Genomic DNA, 19,221 nt, shown 5'->3' on the forward strand with positions numbered 1-19,221 from the left:
GAGAATTTGTTATAAATGAATACTAAAGCAAGACATGTATATTTTTATGTTTTTTTTTTTCCGGATGTATAACTTCTAGATACACATGTCATATGGATGTGTAAATTCTAGATACACATGTCATATGCATGTGTAATTTCTGGATACACATGTGTAACTTCTGCGTACACATGCGTAACTACTAAGTACAGAGCTATATACAAGTGTAACTTTGAATTACACATGTCATATGAATGTGTAACTTCTGGATACACATGCCATATGCATGTGTAACTTCTGTATACACATCCATATGTTGTTGGTGGTGGTGGTCATCGGTGGTTGGCGGTGGCAGGTGGCGGTGGAGGCGGTTGGCGGAGGTGGCGGTGGTCGGAGGTGGATGGCGGTGGTGGTCGGAAGTGGTTTGACTGGAGGTGGTGGTTTGACGGTGGTGGTCGGAGATGGTTAGTGGTGGTGGTGGTCGGAGGTGGTTGGTGGTTGTGGTGGTCGGAGGTGGTTGGCGGTGGTGGGCGGAGGTGGTTTGATTGGCGGTGGTGGTCGGAGGTGGTTTGACGGTGGTGGTTGTAGGAGGCTGGCGGTGGCGGTCGGAGGTGGTTGACGGTGGTTGTGGTGGTGGTTGTAGGAGGCTGGCGGGGGCGGTCGGAGGTGGTTGACGGTGGCTGTGGTGGTTGGAGGTGGTTGGAACATCATCACATAATATTTTAATAATTTTGGGCCTAAATTTAAATTTTATTAATTATGGGCTTGACAATATGCATAAGGGTATCAAGGTCTTTTAATAATTTGGGGCCTAGATTTAAACTTCTTTTAATTAAGGGCCTCATATTATGGGTTATCTATGGGTTGGACCTTAGCCTAATTTTCCCTATAAATAAGAACCATTTTTTAGGGATCATGGTTTTTTTTGGGGGACCATGGTCTTATTAGGCCAACCTCCCTATACTTATAAGGGGTGTCCTAAAGTTGGATAAATACACATTTACCTTTTAATTTAATTTAAATTAAAGCTAACCTAATAACTATATAAATCTAATCATATATATGTAAACTAAATGAATCTATTAACCAAAATCAAAAACAAAAACAGGGGGGAATCGAAATTTTTTAGTTTTGAAAAAAAAAATTATTCTCTTCTTCTTCTCTCTTTCCTTGACGTTCCTCGTTCGATTGAAAAATGAGTACTAATCATCAAATGAGTTGAAAATGGAAGTTGTAGAGAGAAGTTCGGCTATGAATTATGTGAAAAACTTTGTCGAACTAACTGAACCTAATGGAAATGATGAACATGAAGAACAGTTTGGCTATTTCGCAAAAAAAAAATCCCAATCGAACCTTAGTTCAGTTAGTAGCAAAAAATATTTCCCAACCGAACCCTAATAGTTCGGTTAGTAGCAAAAAGCTTTTCCCAACCGAACCTAATAGTTCGGTTTGTTGCTAAAAACATTTCCCAACCGAACCTAGTTGTTCGGTTAGTTGCAAAAAACATTTCCCAACCGAACAGAACCTTGTAGTTCGGTTAGTTGCAAAAAACATTTCCCGACGGAACTGGTCAGTTCGATTACGTCACAAAAAATGTTTCTTAACCGAACTTTAAGTTCGGTTTGATCGTAAAAAGTTTCAAATATTTTTGTAACCTAACTATTTAATGGTCACACCAAATATATAGTTCGGTTTAATCGCAAGGAAAATTTTCATTTTTTTGTAACCGAACTTCTTACTGGTAACTAATCATCACTAATCATAGTAATCACTAATCATTAAGTTCGTTTTAGTCATAAATTTGGGTAAACGAACTTAATCGCAAAAAAATTTAAAATTTAAACTTTATCGCAAAAAAATTCTGGCAAAGAATATTTTCCATTTTTTTGTAATAGAACTTCTTAATGGTAACTAATCATTACTAATCATACTAATCACTAATCATTAACTAATAACTAACTATCATTAAACTAACACATTTAGTTAAGGAGGGTAAGTTTGATATTAAGAAAAATATTTAGATAAAGGATGACTTAGGATTACTTATAATGTCTTGCCTAAAGTAGAATCATGGTCCCCACAAAAAAATCATGGTTCCAAAAAATGGTTCATAAATAAACACTAGCAATTACTGAGGCAGCCAGACTTCTCTCGGGGCAGCCACCAAGAACAGAAGAAAAACCCAATTCTCCTTCATAAGCACGTCCAAGTGGTCGCTGCACCTAGCTGACCTTGCTGCTCATGTCCTAAGGTCACACCATGGTTCAGGTGGTTCTGGAAGTTGAGAAGGAAAAGGAGTTACAACAATAAGAGGAATTAGTGGTGCGAATCTGTTATAGTTGGCGCAGAGTTTTGGTTGACAAAAATCAATGAAAAATTGAGCTCATGTCGTTGTTTATCATGGTGAAAGGAGGGGATTAATGGGTGATATGTTTGTGGATGAATAATTAAGATGGTTTTGACTTGGAGCTATAAAAAGCAGCTACAACTACCAGTTCAGTATCCCTTTTTCAGCTGCCCATACTAACGTTTATACAGCCAAAAACTTCACCTGAACCTCACAGTCACAGCCACAGCTATCACCTGCTCGTTATTAGTCCACATTCACGCCGCCACCAGTTCGTACGGCCACTACCACCACCTACACAGTCACCAACTTTCTATCCATGTCCACCACCATCTATTTACCTACCTTGAACGCTACTATCTTTAAACATTGTCAGATGTTTAATGATATTTGAAGCATTGCTGCCTAGGACAGTTACAAGACTGTTTACATTCTTTTGACTGATCGAAAAAGTACAGTTAGGGTATAGTTGCAGGAAATCCCACAACCACATCCATATATGAATCTAAGCAATACTCTAAGAAATCGTGATGAGAATTTTTGATTTATTCATTCAAATTTCTAATTAGACATAAGATAATACAAAGACTTTATTTGCTCTCCAAACAAACTTTCCCTCTCTTAATTCCTTATCTAACACACTCTAGAGATCTCTCCCATTACATGACAGACTTTCCCTTTATATAGGATACTACATAGTGGATGACAGCTAATAGATCCTTTATTTTCGGAATTATTGTGCGTTACAATCGCTCATGTACACTCTCTCAACTTCACATACGTTATACTTCGCACAGATCTTCACACTTTACTCGTGACTTTACTGACATCATCAGGTACGTCATCTCAATTTAGCCATGAGCGATAATCTTCGCTCATATTGGATCATCACTAATTCGCATAGATAAGGAATGTGCGATATTCCACTCCTACATTTTTCCTCTTCTCATTTTGTTCTCTTTATTAAGTGAGCGATATGAGAAATCTCTATCATAAAATGTCGCACATGTTCAGCTTTTCATATTTTGCTTTGCCGACACATTTCCGCAATTCCATCCCATCTCTCTCCACGTGTCAATTCTTCTTCTTTTTACCGGTATAACCTGTTTCTAACCGGTCATCTCTTTTGTCTATTTATTGATTTATCCTTAGAAAAATAACTTCTTCTTCTCTTCTGATTTCGTTTTTTTCTTTTCAACTTCTTCGAGACTATTTTATCTTACTGCTTCTCTGATTCATCTTTTTCTGCTGTTGTTGTTCTTATTATTATTATTCTTATGGATCCCAACTCAAGGTTTGTGTACTTCATCGAAATCAACTCCTTTTTCTTCTGATAATCATGATTATTGATCATAACCATTGATCTTACTCACGATTATTGACTTATGATTTACTTAATTCCCATACTGTTAGCAGGAAAAGTTCTTCTTCAGGTGCCCTTAAAATAACCGTCTCCAACCTTAAATCCTCTTCAGATACCAAGGACAAAGAATCTCACAAGAGGAAGACTTCGCACAACAAAGAAGTAAGGAATATTCTATCTTATTTTTAAACAATATTGTTGCCTTTATTACTTATCTGCGTTGTTTTCGCAGGATTCCGATTGTGAGATGGGTGGCAGAAAAGGACCAAAACTTAAGAGAGTTCGTAAGCCTACAATTCTTAAGTCAAACATTGCTATTCCTGAATTTGGTGTTGCAAGCGTCACCCCTCCGACTTTGACGGTTCAAACTAATGTTTATCCTACCCATGCGAATGCCTCTGTTACTCTCGAATAAATTTTTCCTCCTGAAGAGAGAATTGCTGCTGATCAAGGAATAAAGGATTCCCCTACTCCTGCCTCTGCGGTCTTTTCGGATGTTATTCAAACTGTTTCCACCCTTGTGAACACTCCTTTGCTTGCGAATACTGATACCATACAGAATAATATTGATATTCCTAACCCTGCGAACTTCAATATTCCTTCTCCTTCTATTTCTATTTCTCCTTCTTCATCTTCTTCTTTCTTATTGGAATCTCTTTCTCTTGATAAGGAAGCTTTGGACAGTATAAAATCTGCTTCCCAGACTTTACTCGACATCATCAACTCTGCTAAATCGTCCACCAATGATCCTCACAAACTTCGCATTTGTTCTGCTTTAAGTAAATTACTATGTGAATTTCCTTCTAAAAAAGCTACAAGGGATGAGATTCATTCTCAAATTGATCCAAGCTTTCACATCGCTTTAGATATCTTGGTAAGTACTTTTTTATATATTCTTTCTTGATTATAATATCTCAGTTACTTATCCTTGTCTTCTTTCTTCTTCAGGAATCTCATCGTCGAATGGTTTTAGCTGAAGGGCGCTTTGAATCTAGCTGCTCCCAATTAGAACTTTCGCATCAGAACACTCTTTTGCAAAAAGAAATCAGTAGACTGAAAGGAGATCTCCAGGTTGCAGTTCTCGATTCCAAAGATCTTCGTAGCTAAAACCAGAAATGTATAGGTATTTTTCCCTTTATTGATTGTATCTTACAATGCATTTCTTCGCTTATCCACATCTTTTAAGCTTATGCATGCATTTATTAAGATCAAGACCAGAAGCGAGTTTCAGAGAGATTCGCCTTTCAATTTCTTGCTGAAGATACTCGTGCAAATAATGAGAAGTTGCAGATTCAATTAAATAACCACCATTCATATTCGCTTGACCAAATTAGCAATCTAACTCATGAAAATAGTCATCTTACCCAAGAGATTGAAGTATTAAATGCTCGAATTTCTCTCTTATCTAAATTGTTGTATAGTGCTAATTTAAGATATCAAACCTTGTCAGAAGAAAATCATGGTCTTTCTATGGATAAAAGCTCCTTTCTAAAGAAGGAAACAATGTTTTCGCATCAGTACTTAATCCTTCATAAAATAAATGGTGATCAAGAACAAGCCCTTCGCTCACTAGAAGTTCAGCACGAAGCATCACTTAAGGAATTAAATACCCAGAATGAAAAAATCATTCAAAGTAAAATAAACTTGACTGTGAAGATAAACCAGCTTCAAGAACAATATAATCAACTGAAGCATTCTCATGGCATTATTAAGAAAAGGAATAATTACCTTTCTGCTGATGAAAAGAAGATCCGATCCCGTCTCAATGGTTTAGTTGGTGATGATTTTGATAAAGCTACGGAAAGTATGAAGAATAACACTCTTTCCCTTTCTAGACTCTGCGAAGGTAGTCAGCTAGAGTTGACTGCCTTATTTCACATGTCTTTTTTATTTGTTTCTTTGGATTTTATTCCCAGATTACAATTCTTTATTACTCTTTGCAGGTTCCGAAAGGTCATATCAATCCACTATTTCCGAATTGAGATCTGACTTAGCTAAAGTTTGAAAAGATCGTACGAACCTGGAAATATCTTATTCAAATCTTGAGGTTTCTCTTACTACTTCTCAAGACCGGGCGCGAAGAAGATTCGCATGCCTTCAGGATTTCATAGAAGTCAGTGCCAGAAATAGAGAGAAAGAAGTTATTCGCAAGGCTCATGTTAATGCTCAAACTCTAGTTAACCAAATCCTTCTGAGCAACTCTCTTTCTCCAGTAACTGTTCCTCCACTGGAAATAAGTGATGACGAGAAGTATCCTGAGCCAGATAGTGATTATGAATTCGTAAGCGATGATGAAAAAGATCATGAAGATGATATTGATGTTCCCCTTTCAGAGGTTCAACTCGAGAAGGACAAATCTAGCAATGTGGACTCTGTTGATAAGACTGATGCTGAAATTAAGGACCCAAATCCAAGCCAAAAGATTGATGCTGAAAAGTATTCGGTTGAACAAGATGTGTCTTCTGACAATGCTTAGTTTACTTATTTTTAATTATCCGAATTCCCTTCTTATATTTTGATGTACTTTGAACTTGTTTCTTAGTCCCTGTTTCTAGCGCCAAAATGTAGTTGCAGGAAATCCCACAACCACATCCATATATGAATCTAAGCAATACTCTAAGAAATCATGATGAGAATCTTTTGTTTATTCATTCAAATTTCTAATTAGATACAAGATAATACAAAGACTTTACTTGCTCTCCAAACAAACTTTCTCTCTCTTAATTCCTTGTCTAACACACTCTAGAGATCTCCCTCATTACATGACAACCTTTCCCTTTATATAGGATACTACATAGTGGATGACAGCTAATAGATCCTTTATTTTCGGAATCACTGTGCGTTACAATCGTTCATGTACACTCTCTCAACGTCGCATACATTATACTTCACACAAATCTTCACACTTTACTCGTGACTTTACTGACATCATCAGGTACGTCATCTCAATTTAGCCATGAACGGTAATCTTCGCTCATATTGGATCATCACTAATTCGCATAGATAAGGAATGTGCGATATTTCACTCCTACATAGGAGCTAATCAAACTTTTTTTTTGTGATCAGCGTAATACATAAATGGTCAGCTACATGATAAGGGTATTCAGTTTTTCTGTTTCTTTTTGATCAATTTCCTTATCCCCCTTCTATCTACTAGTAGTGTATTTAGCATAAAGCTTACTCTCCGAGTTCATGTAGAAATTATATTGCGATCCACCTCCGAAAAGATGCGTGGTGTTCCACCACTATACACTACCAATGGTGCAATGTTTCATATTCGGTCACTTCTTAGGTCAATGTATGTACATTGCTCAAAATCCCTTCGAGAAAGGGAACCTAGTGGGGACACATGTGCCATTAAATTTTTATAAGCCTAACAAAAGGTACGTACATGCATCATAATTCACCACTTCATCGTGGATGACAGTGCAAAGGTCATTATATGTGCTGCTGCATGCATATCAAGAAATATAAACACCTGCAATCATTCATAACAAGAGTATTGTTAGCACACTACTAATCAAACCCAAGTACCCAACTACGTCTGTTAATAAGGACGATAACATTAGGGGCCATCTGCCCCTCTCTAATGTTTTCGTTTTCTTTTTTGAAACCACACCGTGAAAATCAATCATATTTTCATGATTCTTCCAGTTCAAGGTTAAGCATGCAACCTTGTATCCACAAAACAGTATTTCTTCTCAAAGGTATCAGACAAAACATTTAGTGGACCAAGTCGCTTTCAAGATCATAGGTTTTTTATGCATAGTTTGTCTGTAGGAACAGGCGCATTTTCCTATTGTATGCAACTTCATGTTTAATTGTTTCACAATTATTCCCTGTTGGTTATTTTCAATATTGTTTGACGCTGTCCGGGAGTCGTGAGGGTCCAGAGGGCAACACCCCTTAGCAGAGTGCGAGACAGCGTCTGGTAGAAAATTTTTCTGATTTTGAAATTCAAAACCTAATTCGGTTTCCAGAATTTTCTAAAGTTGCGTCTCTTCCCATTAATGGATGACGACATCTCCAAAAGGCATGAAACCTATTATAAATAGCGAAGGATTTTTTCCATTACAATCATCAAAAACTCTTTCTCTCTAAGCATCTTCAGAATCAAATACAGTGTATTCTTGGTTGGGTCAAGAGAGTACAACATTTGAATCCAACAATGTTGTTAGGGCTTCATTGTATCCTGACAGCAATATTACGCTGACCGATTATACTCGCCAATTTATTGGGAAGGATCGAAATAATTGCTGAAAAGAATCGCAAGGCCTTGAAGCTCCAGTGATACAACATTCTTTTCATTCTTTGTTTTCATCCTCTATTACCATGATCTTCCAACATTCCCTTGTAGAGTATGTTGGAGCCTGGAAGGCATTGGATCTCGGTCGTTCCCCAATGGCGGAAAATCGAGTCGATCTCTACCCTACGATTCCAATCAATACGCATTTGGCACATGATAAACAAACCTTCCTTCGACTCCACACCCAAAAGATTTTATAGTTACCTAAAGCACCTCCCGATAGATGGTCCATCAGTCAATTTCCGTATCGGTTGGTCAAATTAACCTCCCTTTGACTCCACTGCCACGGATAGCAGCTGCAGGACTACAGCATCCTGATCCCCAAAAATTCCAACCAACATGTAAGCATAGTATTAGTGCCTCAGTAGAAGCAAAATCATTCATGCGGTAAAATGCATGGCAAGTCACTACTTACACCAAAGTCAGACAACGAGAGCAAAAATTAGGACCATGCAAGAGCAAGACATCAAAATGAAGCAACCAGACAAGGGAGAGTTCACCTGATGAGTCAAAAGTTTTCCCAACTTTTTGTAGACGTGTTAAAACAAACTTTACGGTATACAATGTACTTACTTAGCTATCAGCATATCCCTCAAGACTCGGCTTACAGAAAAATAAAATAAAGGCATGTCTGTGTACTGTGTAGCTGAATCAGAAAATTATCAAAATAGGGACCGTGTTAGAGTGACTGGTATTAATCGCTGGTGTCATTGTACTACAGTGTTAAATTCACTGGGTCATGATACTAGTGATATGAGTTCGAAACTAGCACCAAATTCAATATGCTATGTAATGAAGAGGCAAAACGCCCTTGATTTTCACGCTATTCTGCGGTACGGTGCTATTTCGTCCGTCATCTTTATATTTTAATTCGTCGTAGTTTGAGTTTTGTGGATAAAATAACAAATCATGTATAATAGTGTAGTATAGAGTGTCCACGGAATCCTCCCTCATTTTTACCAGCAGTATTATTGGTTGTTCATTAGATACTTAGATCCATTATCACTGCCAAACCTTTGTTGGAATGAATGGAATTTTGAAGCCAAAAGAGAACCTAACTAAAAGTATGGGATTGGAGAAACGTATTAAACTTTATTTCATTACCAAACAATTAAGGTTATGAAAGCTCTTTTTTCATCAAGAAAAGAAATAGAAAAAGGAAAATAGACTAATATGGTATATGGAGCAGTATTTCAACTTTGTTCTCCTGCTTATTCATTAGGTTTTTTTCCTTCTTTCCGGCACATGAATCACATGTTAAACAATGCATTTCAAAGTCCACACCACCTCCATAAAATTGATTGTAATCCAGGATTCTCATTTCACCTATAAATTTCCGTGGGGTGAAATTGATGATTTTTAGCTTCTTTAAAATCAATTTCCCTCTAAAACAATTTCATCGATCCAATATCTTCCGCAAGAATCAATGAACCAATCTAAACTTCCAAGCCTGTGTTTTTGTCAGGACTGGAATGGCCAAATGTTGTCGATTTCTTTGATGATTGTATGGTATAGCCAGTTTGGTTAAGATTTTGCGGATCTTTCGTGGGCTGTACTTTGGATATCAGTGGTCTATATATTTGTTACCGATCGGTAACAGTAAGAACTTTCACTAGTATTCCAGACGCAGTTATCTCTGGAGTAAGAAATGTCACAGTAAAGCATAAATGTAAAACACAACCATACACGGTAAATTGGCATAGCGATGCAAATACTGTTATCTCGAGGATCTAATAGCCAACTGATATATTACTCCCTCCGTTCTTTTTTAATAGCCCAGTTTTGTTTTTATTGGAATTTAAGGAAATTAAGAGAACTAATCATTGAAAGTGGTCCTCATGACACTTGTCAATAAAAGAAGTGAAGTGAAATGGTCCCCATGACACTTGTTAGCAAAAGAAGTAAAGTGAAGTGGTCCACATGACACTTGTCATCAAAAAAGTTAAGAGAAAAGTGGTCCCAAAAATTAAAATAACATTTGACTTTCCCAATTAGGAAACTGGCCTATTTTTTGAAACTTTTATTTATAGAAACTGGCTTATTAAAAAAGAACGGAGGGAGTATATTTCATCCAAATTGTGAATTATGTTGATTTAATTTTAAGTAAGTAATATCCGCTCTCTCTGATATCGACTGGCTCCCATGTGGATCTTAGATATCGGACTGGCTAGGGAACCATGGATGACAGGTTGAAGGCTTGAGGAGGCAATTGGGCACCTGGAAATCACATGATACCATGTGGCCATTGTTACTTTACAATGAAGATTTCAAAAAGAAGGAATCTCATAACTCATGTACAAAAAGAACAACTACAGAAAGAAAAGGTGGACGGGATTCTGCCAGTTCTCCGAATGTAATCAGCTTGTTGTTCAGTTTTAGCGGCTTGGCGATTTCTCTTGGCTTCTGCCACTGCTCGCTTCTCTTCTGCCTTGTGTCGTGTTGCTGCCAGCTTGTTCATCAGCTTATCATGAGCTTGTGTTCTCATCCTTTCCACTTCAACCTGCACATAAGCAATCACATTGAAATTTGAGCATGGCATTTTTCACTTGCTGCTGACGGTTTAAATTTGGTTTAGGATATTAAGGTGAAGCTTATGAAACATAAAAGGATGACCATCCCAAAAAGAATAGTTAATGTTTAAAAGGCATCCTTGTAACAATTGTCTCTAGAAAGAAACAGATTCGTAATACTTGACAAAATCTAACCAACCATGTATCCATGTCAAAAAGGTAAACTGTAGAATAAATTCCAAATGTAAGCTACAGAAATTTTAGAAGTTAAAACTACCCCAGACAACTCTCAAAAGTGGGAACCTGCTCGACATTATCGGAGAACTACCTCCAGTCCCAACATAAATATTTTCACACAACTATCGTTATACCGTAAATATGATGTTACGAACCCACACAACTAGTACTTAGATTTATCCACCTAGTCAAAAACCATCCAGAGGCGAACAAACTTATGAATCACTAGTTCTTTGGGTTATCTTCACAGTAGGGAATTGTTAGACTTCTCAAGAATATGACAACTCTCCTTGAGGCCTCTGCAGTCACTCACCATGGGTAACATTGAAATCCTAGAGGCTTCCATGAGCAAATGAAGCCATTTTTCGGCTTTATCTTTCTTCAGCTGACAGATACACTAGATTATGTCACTATTTTAACATTTTAAAAATAATAAAAACCCACCTTTTTCAAGCAAACATAAAATGACTTCAGTACCAAAAAAAAAAAACACAGTACCTCGACTTTTCTCATCTCAGCTTCTGTCTTTGCTTTTTGATGATTTTCCCATGCTTCTATTTTGATCTCTTCACGTTTATACCTGCTTTAATTACCCCAAAATAATTATCCACAGTTCGAATTATTTTTCTACAGATATGAAGTGTGGGTAAATGATAAAGCAATGTTTCTATGGAGGTCACCTGGCCATATATTTGGCTTTCTCTGCATCTTCCCAAGCCATTGCACGGGTCTCAACAACACTTTTAGGAATCTGATTCACACCAACAGTCTTAAATGAAGTAGATGCATCTTTGTCATCCTCTTCTTTGCTTGCCCAGGCAGCAATATTCAGCTTCCCAAGCTGCGCTCCAAGTGCCATTATTTCTCTTCTAGTTTTCTTTTGCAGTTCTTTCTCAGACAACTCCTCATGGTTATTATCAACCTGAAAATCTTCTGTTTGGAAAGAAGATGAAACAGGTTGAGCCCTTCCAGGAGAGGCTGGCCTAGATGACGTGGGACTTCGTGTAGGTGATGTTGCTCTTACAGGAGTTCCGTTCCTAGAAGGCTCCTGGCTAGCAATTGGAGTCATTTCTGTACCCATATCTCTCATGGACACAGATCTAACTGTTGATGGAGGTGGAACAAATGTAGTTGCACTATGTACAGATACGGATGAGTCGTGCCGGCTAAGACTAACTGCAAAATTAACAGAATTAAAGTTGTTGGATACATGGCTGTAATTGCGGCAGATTCAAACAAAGTTATTTGAAACTTCCACAACTAACTGGTATCGAACTGCTCAAACGAGGAATGAAATACAGTTTATGATCGTGTCATTTATTTTATTTTGTAATAGGTGGGGGAATTATGTTTGTCAAACCGGTGACTCGAACTTCGCTAAAACCCAATTTTGAAAGCATTAGAATCTGTAGCAGATTAATGATGGAAGAAACAATGAGGCATAAGATTTCAGATCAAACAGTTGATGAGTGTACATATTTAAGTCGGAAAGAAGTTTGTTTTATATTGCACAATTTTGTTTTAGATAGAACAACAGCTATGATGCACTATATAACCTCAAGTTTTATTCAGTACTTCTAGCCAATTGAAGGAACTCAAATTATTTAAGGGAAAAGTAAGAATTTTCAAGCAAGCAATTCGAAATAGGTAATAGAAAATTTTAAGAAATTTTCCAACTCTCATCTTCCGAGAGTGCAACAGGACATGGTCCAGGTACCTAAGTAACAAACTTATGTGCTTTAAAAACTCTCTTACCTTGTTGACTAGGATCAATCCTCTTAGTATCTGCTTCATCCATTGCAAAAGATCTCTGCTCTGGAACTTCAGTTACGACCTTCATTGATGTTTGCCGGCTCCCATAACCAAGAAAACCAGTCTTTCGAGATCCGGCGGTTTGAGCTTGGGATTGTCCTGTTTTTGACCTGTTTGAAGTAGGACTTGCTATCCACTTTTGAGCATCATCCCATTTTGAAGGTGCCGGTTTTGATAATGATGAGAATGGAGCAGCTCTATGTGGTGCTGCTTTCTCCGATTTTTGGAACTCAAAAATAGAGGACATGTTTGCACTATCGTATCCGCTATCATACTCCAAAGAACCATCTTCTTGAGATCTAACTCTTGAATTTAATACATTCTGCCCTTTTAATCTACGTTCCGCGGTCATATCAGTAGAGCATCCAGGAATTTCACTAACAATATCTACATCCTTGAAATTGTCTGAAATGTTATCATCCAAACATCATTACATTTTTAGCTATCAGTATCTCAGAATTTACAATTGTTACACTAAATTTACACAAGAAGTTAACAATCAAAAGTATTTGAAGAATTCAATTTCTCACCTCTGTCCTCAATCTCATCCAGTTCAGATCTCAGTGACAACTTAGAAACAACTTCTTCCTCTTCCTTTCTCTTCTTCTCTACCCCAAGTAACATACTCCTTAGCTTCGCTGGAGAAAATCCTCCTCCCTATTCAGATTTCAAGAGAGAGCAGCAACGAAATCAACAACAGAAACAAGTGAACAGAACTAAATATAAGATTCATTTTGATCTCGAAAAATTCTATACAGTGAACTACAATCACCTAATTCTGACACAGATCTTAGTGAGTGAAACAATTCATGAAATATCAATTTAGGATGCCAGAACAAGAAAAACCTCAAAATTAGTGTATGAAATTGACAACTCAAGAATTTCAAACAAAACCGAATAAGAACGACTTTGACAGATCGATGTGTCCAATTTAAGCTACAGAAAGAAAATCTCAAAAATAATCAAAACATTATTATCCTTGAATCATCGAATGAAGAGAAAGCCAAATTGGCCGAAGACTTCAAAAGGAGAAACAAAAAAAAAGGGTAAGGAAACTCACCGTAGAAACCTGATTTTTGTCGATCCTTTCGTAATCCATTTGGAGTTTCTTTCTTTTATCAGAGAAATTATCTTCACTTCACTGTAGAGTTCTAGATATCACTGCAGTTGAGAGAGTAGCTTTCTTCCATGACTGCTGCTGTCTGGTTCACGTCAACTTCTATATTTCTTCAACAGTGAACTAAAAGAAAGAACAAAACGAGTGGTAAAATAAACCAATACTCCTTGCATTGAATTTTGGTGTATTTTACGGTTATACCATTGATTTAACCGTTAATAAAGTGGATTGATTATTCAAACTTACTTTGGTGGGTCTTGGGACCAGTAGTTTACTACTTCTTACATTCTACTTTTAGGAATGTTCATTTCTTATTTAATGACGACGATGATGATTAAGCAGGGTAGATAAGATAAGTTAATTAGTTACAAGATTATTACACCCAAATTCTTATCTCGTACTTGGGATTCTCTGATCTCACACCATGTGTGGGGGCTGAACCCTGAAGTGAATACGGCAAAATAGTTTTAATTTTCCGAATTACTTCTGGGTACCTATATATAATGTTACAAACTTCCCTTGCCCAGTGATAGAGACACGAGCTACTATACCAAACATTGCATGAGGGATGCACCAATTTTGCTGCAAATTGGACTAAACGACCAATAATTTACTGTCATCATCGTCACGAAAATTTGTTTTTGTCTATTGCTACTACTAATGAAGATGCATATTTTCAGATGACCCCATTCATAACTTATGTATGTACACCTTTCATCATCCACCACGTGTACAGAAAGAGACATGTGGAAGGTACGCGAAGCGAGACATCAAAACATGATAGCAAGCATCTCATCAGAAGATGCCATCGGTCAGCAGATCTGACGGTGAGGGACAGAGGACCACAGAGGTATGATGGTTCAGAGGAGCACCAGATAATACCCTTGGGTATTAACACACCCAATCCCGAGGAAGATCCCAGATCAACGGCCGAGAGGAAGTTAGGCTGACATAGATATGACCAGACAAAGAGACACTTGTATGACACGAGCAGACATCCATCTACCCGCATTAAATACTCAAGAGATATACACGTGTCGATCAGCTCGTGGAAGAAGCGAGGATAACCCTTCGTATTCAAGCTCAGGCCGCGGCATATGCCGAAGACCTCTGCGTAATAGGCACAAAGCACAAGAAGATAAGATTACAACGGCACCTCAGAGATGGGACCCACGTTCCATCCCTATAAATACCCCTCTCCACTAAGAGAGGAGGGGCAGACCATTTTGGGAGAGCAATTAGAGGAGAACATAGGAGAGAGAAATAGGAAGAGTAAGTAATCCCCCTACTTCCGCAGACCTATGTATATTCTAAAGTCATTCGACTATCTTTGTAACCATTCAATACATAGTGAAACACCAAACCCCGTGGATGTAGGCCTTAGTGCCGAACCACGTAAATCTGTCTCATTTACATTTCAGCACCTTACATTCAGCGTTAAACTTCATATGCTTTATATTTATACGTGATTCTCGATTTATTCCTTTATATGATCATTATTTATGATAATATTCGACTAGACAATGACAAGCCCGGAGGCTTCGAGTCGATGAATCGATATAATCATCCCGTTACGCATACGACGTATAATTCTAGAATTAGGATGTATGCGAATATTGTTTGTGAACACGTGGATGGCTTCGTGATTTATGTGTTCACAATTTGGCGCTAGAAACAGGGACTTTGTCCCGGTAAAAGATTTATCTTATCCTGTGATTTCACCTTAAAACGCGCATTATGGTTGTGCCCTATTCTGGGTTCAGCGTGCTTTCAAAACCTTTTTTATTCTGGGTTCAGCGTGCTTTCTAAACCTTTTTTATTCTGGGTTCATGGTCTTTATTTTCACAAACACCATTTCAAAGCAGACAAACCCGCGGCTATCTATCACAGATTTGCACGTGAGGTGTTTTCCTCAACTAAGACTTAACAAATCCAGATTCATGAGTCCTCGCGACGGATCTGCCTTTTCAAGAGTTCTTTTTCAAAAGTAGTCTGAAAACAAGATTCATGAAAGTTTATTAGAGGATTTGTATTGCAAAAAATAGACCGATGAAGTCTTTACATTTCTCTTCTATCAAGGCCCTTGGGAAGCTCATTTCCTTCTATTTCAATAGTCTTGTGGGTACGAATGGAGCTAACCCGATCCTCGTGGATATCTTTGGTTCTCCTTATTTATTCCCCTATGCAGAAAAAGATTAAAAATGGAGAAGATACTAGAGGCAGGAAAAACCAAAGCCTCATCAAAGGAGACACCGAGGGTTACCTCGGTCATGACCCGAAGCAAGCAGAAAGGAGACAAAGCTAAAACAACTACTCAGAGGCAGGATGCTGCGGAGATCACTTCACCTATGAACACTAACTCCATTGCATCCGCGGCTCTCAAAGCAGCAGCCACGAAGACTGTTGCGGCCCTCCAGGTTACAGAAGCTAACAAGACTTTGGTTTCAAGCCAAATCCATCAACAAAAAGATGGGGTAGCAGAATCTATGACACATCAGCCCGCACATCCACCGATCTTCGGAATGCCATCAACCAACGGTCAGAATCAAACCATACCGGTGGTTTTAGTACCACGGGTGGAAGCTTAACCGAGGGTACCAAACTTGGAGATACCAACGATTGAAGCTGATCCTCGGCCACCCTTAATACACATTGTAGACGAAGGGGGAACTATGGCCGTAGGGGTACCAACCGGAACTCCCAATCAGGGATCAAACCAGTCCCACCGACTGATGGTAGAGCTCGAATAATTGAAAAAGAGCCAGCAGGTCTACGCAGATGTCGTAGCTCTTCTGGCCAGGGAGAACCAAGACTTGAAAGATAAGATTTCCCAAAGCACGAAGACTAGCCAACAACTGGATGAAGCAAATTCTAAAGCACCAGAGCCTAATCGAGACCGAAGAATCATCCTAGCAAATGACGCCAGGGGAAGCAGTGCATCCGATCCGGAATATGCCACCGAAGAGTTAGACTATTATGACAGCGAAGATCGAAGAAAGAAACGCTCAACTGAGCATGAGAACGTGGGATATTACCGCGCAATGGAGGAGCTGCGTGATGAGATGATGGCTGAGATCAAACAGTTAAAATCCATACAAGGCGGAGGAAGGCCTGAAGAGGTGATGAAAGAAGCTAACTCCACGCCCCTAACTCATCGCCTGGCAAATACCCCCATTCCGTTAAAGTGCCCTGTCCCAACTTTTGAATGCTACGACGGATCCAGTGATCCCGCGGCACATATCCGGTATTATAACCGTATCTTAGCCAGATGGAGTCAGAACGACGCCGTCCTCTATAGATATTTCCCATCAAGTCTGAAGGGATCGGCTTTGTCTTGGTTTGACGACCTGCCACCTGATTCCATCAACTCCTACGATCAACTCGCATAGAAATTTCTGAGGACATACATGTACAACAAAGCTGTCAACACTGGAATGGATAAACTTTTTTCTCTGGCAATTGTCTACAAGGAGAACACGAGGGAATACACCAACAGATGGCACAAGATCTGCCAAGCCATAGGGAGTGTGGACCAAGTAGTAAGTATCAACTGCTACAAGTGGGGATTAGACCAAATGAGTCCACTATTTGTTGAGATTCATAGAAGCGTGCCTAAGACAGATGGAGATCTTCGAATAGTTATTGAAAGTACGCTTGTCTTGAAGAAATCCAGCGTGAGAACCCGAGGGCACACACGCAGAGGTCTCACCGTACCAATTCCGCAGAAGAAACCAGCGGGGCCAAAAGAAATAGCTCAGTGGAATGGCCTCACGAAGATAGGAAGGAACGAAGGGATGAACGGCGAAAATACGATCGAAAATTCGAAGATCAGGTTTACACGAAGCTCAATGCTAGCTACGCTCGGATCTTGCGAGAGATCGAAGGAAGGGAAAATTTGGAGTGGCCATGGTCTAAGGGAAAACAGCCCCCAAGACCGAGAAGTCTAAAGATTACTGTGAGTATCATTGCTTTAATGGACACCAGACCGAGAAATGCAAAAACCTCAAAATAATGATCCAAAAATTGATTGATGCTGGCAAACTCAAACATTACATACGAAAGGAGGTCACCGAAGATAGATCCAAACGGACCAAGGAAGTCCAACTTCCATAGGGAAACCGCACAATCAACACCATCTCGTGTTCCGAAGCCGCGGGGACCTCCCTTACAGCGCAGATAGGAAAGAGGCTATGGAAGCAGTTCGAAGACCACTGGGAATTATATAAGATTGATGGCGTAGAGGTGGACGAGCACAAAGAGTGGATGGACGCACCTATTATCTTCGATACTGAAGATATCAAAGAAGATATGGAAGATCATAACGATCCCTTGGTCCTCACACTACCAGTGGCTGGATGTAACCTCAAAAAGATCCTCATAGACGGGGGAAGCTCAGTGAACATTCTATTCTACGACGCATTCAAACGGATGAAGCTCCATGATGAACAACTAATGACCTCTTATTACACCATCTACGGGTTCAATGGAGCACCCACAAAGCCGTTGGGAGACATCGTGCTGCAGGTGAACGCCGGACCCATGAAAGTAGAAACACGATTCAGCGTGGTTGACGCCCCATCCCCCTATAATGCCATTATTGGACGAAAGTGGTTACATAAACTCAAGGGGGTGGCTGCAACTTACTACCAATATCTCAGGTTCCCTACACCCGAGGGAGTGATGGAAATCAAGGGAGATCGGGTCTCTGCAAAAGAGTGCCAGACCACTCAGGATCGTATCAACAACGAACAAGAAGAGCAGCAAAAAACCCGAAGGATTAAAAATAAAGAAGCTGCGAAAGAAAAGGCCATAGACTTGTTCCTCAAGGAAGCCACAGGGAGGGGTTTGACAAAAGATGATAGTGTCGTAAACACAGAAACAGGTACTTCAGCAGCCAACGAAAGACAGAAACATACCAAATAGCAATTAAAGAACGTCCCAGTCCTCAGGGACCCGAAGCCGGTGTTTACACCAGTAGAGCCCGTAAAAAAAATCAACATAGGAGCGGAAGAAAACCCGAAGATGATCAAAGTAGGGACCATAATGGACGAAAGAAGAGAAGATTCCTTAACCAAATTACTTAAAGAATACGCGGATGTATTCTCCTGGAAGTTAGGAGATATGCCGGGGATTGATCCGAAAATAATCCAACACGAGCTGCGCATCAAACCAGGCACGCCACCTTTCAGGCAAAAAATAAGAAAAGTTGCACCGGAGTATCATAAGGCAGTGGAAAAAGAACTTCGGAAACTACTAGAAGCAGGCTTCATCAAGGAAGTCAAATACCCTACATGGATATCCAACATGGTCGTCGTTCCTAAGAAAAATGGAGGGGTTAGGATATGCATCGACTTTACTAACCTCAACAAGGCATGTCCAAAGGACATCTATCCCCTGCCAAGCATAGATCAGCTGGTTGAAGCAGTGGAAGGATACGAAGAGCTGTCATTTATGGATGGATATTCTGGTTACAACCAAGTAGCCCTGGCAGAAGAAGATCAACTACACACAACATTCTACACACCGCATGGCCTTTATTGCTACACTAGA

General features: G+C 39.2%; 1 protein-coding gene across 1 annotated transcript; it reads right to left on the reverse strand.

The window, feature by feature from the left end:
• Window positions 1–10,060: 10,060 nt before the first annotated feature.
• On the reverse strand, window positions 10,061–13,795 carry LOC113303236. The gene is made up of 6 exons (XM_026552261.1): window positions 13,615–13,795; window positions 13,085–13,211; window positions 12,498–12,959; window positions 11,423–11,918; window positions 11,241–11,322; window positions 10,061–10,495 (listed from the first exon to the last, which is right to left on the reverse strand). The coding sequence occupies exons 1-6, from the start codon at window positions 13,651–13,653 to the stop codon at window positions 10,286–10,288; spliced, it is 1,416 nt and encodes a 471-aa protein (XP_026408046.1). The 5' UTR covers window positions 13,654–13,795; the 3' UTR covers window positions 10,061–10,285.
• Between the last annotated feature and the right edge of the window lie 5,426 nt (window positions 13,796–19,221).

The sequence above is a fragment of the Papaver somniferum genome, chromosome 8 (genome assembly GCF_003573695.1).
Source record: "Papaver somniferum cultivar HN1 chromosome 8, ASM357369v1, whole genome shotgun sequence".
Lineage (NCBI taxonomy): Eukaryota > Viridiplantae > Streptophyta > Magnoliopsida > Ranunculales > Papaveraceae > Papaver > Papaver somniferum.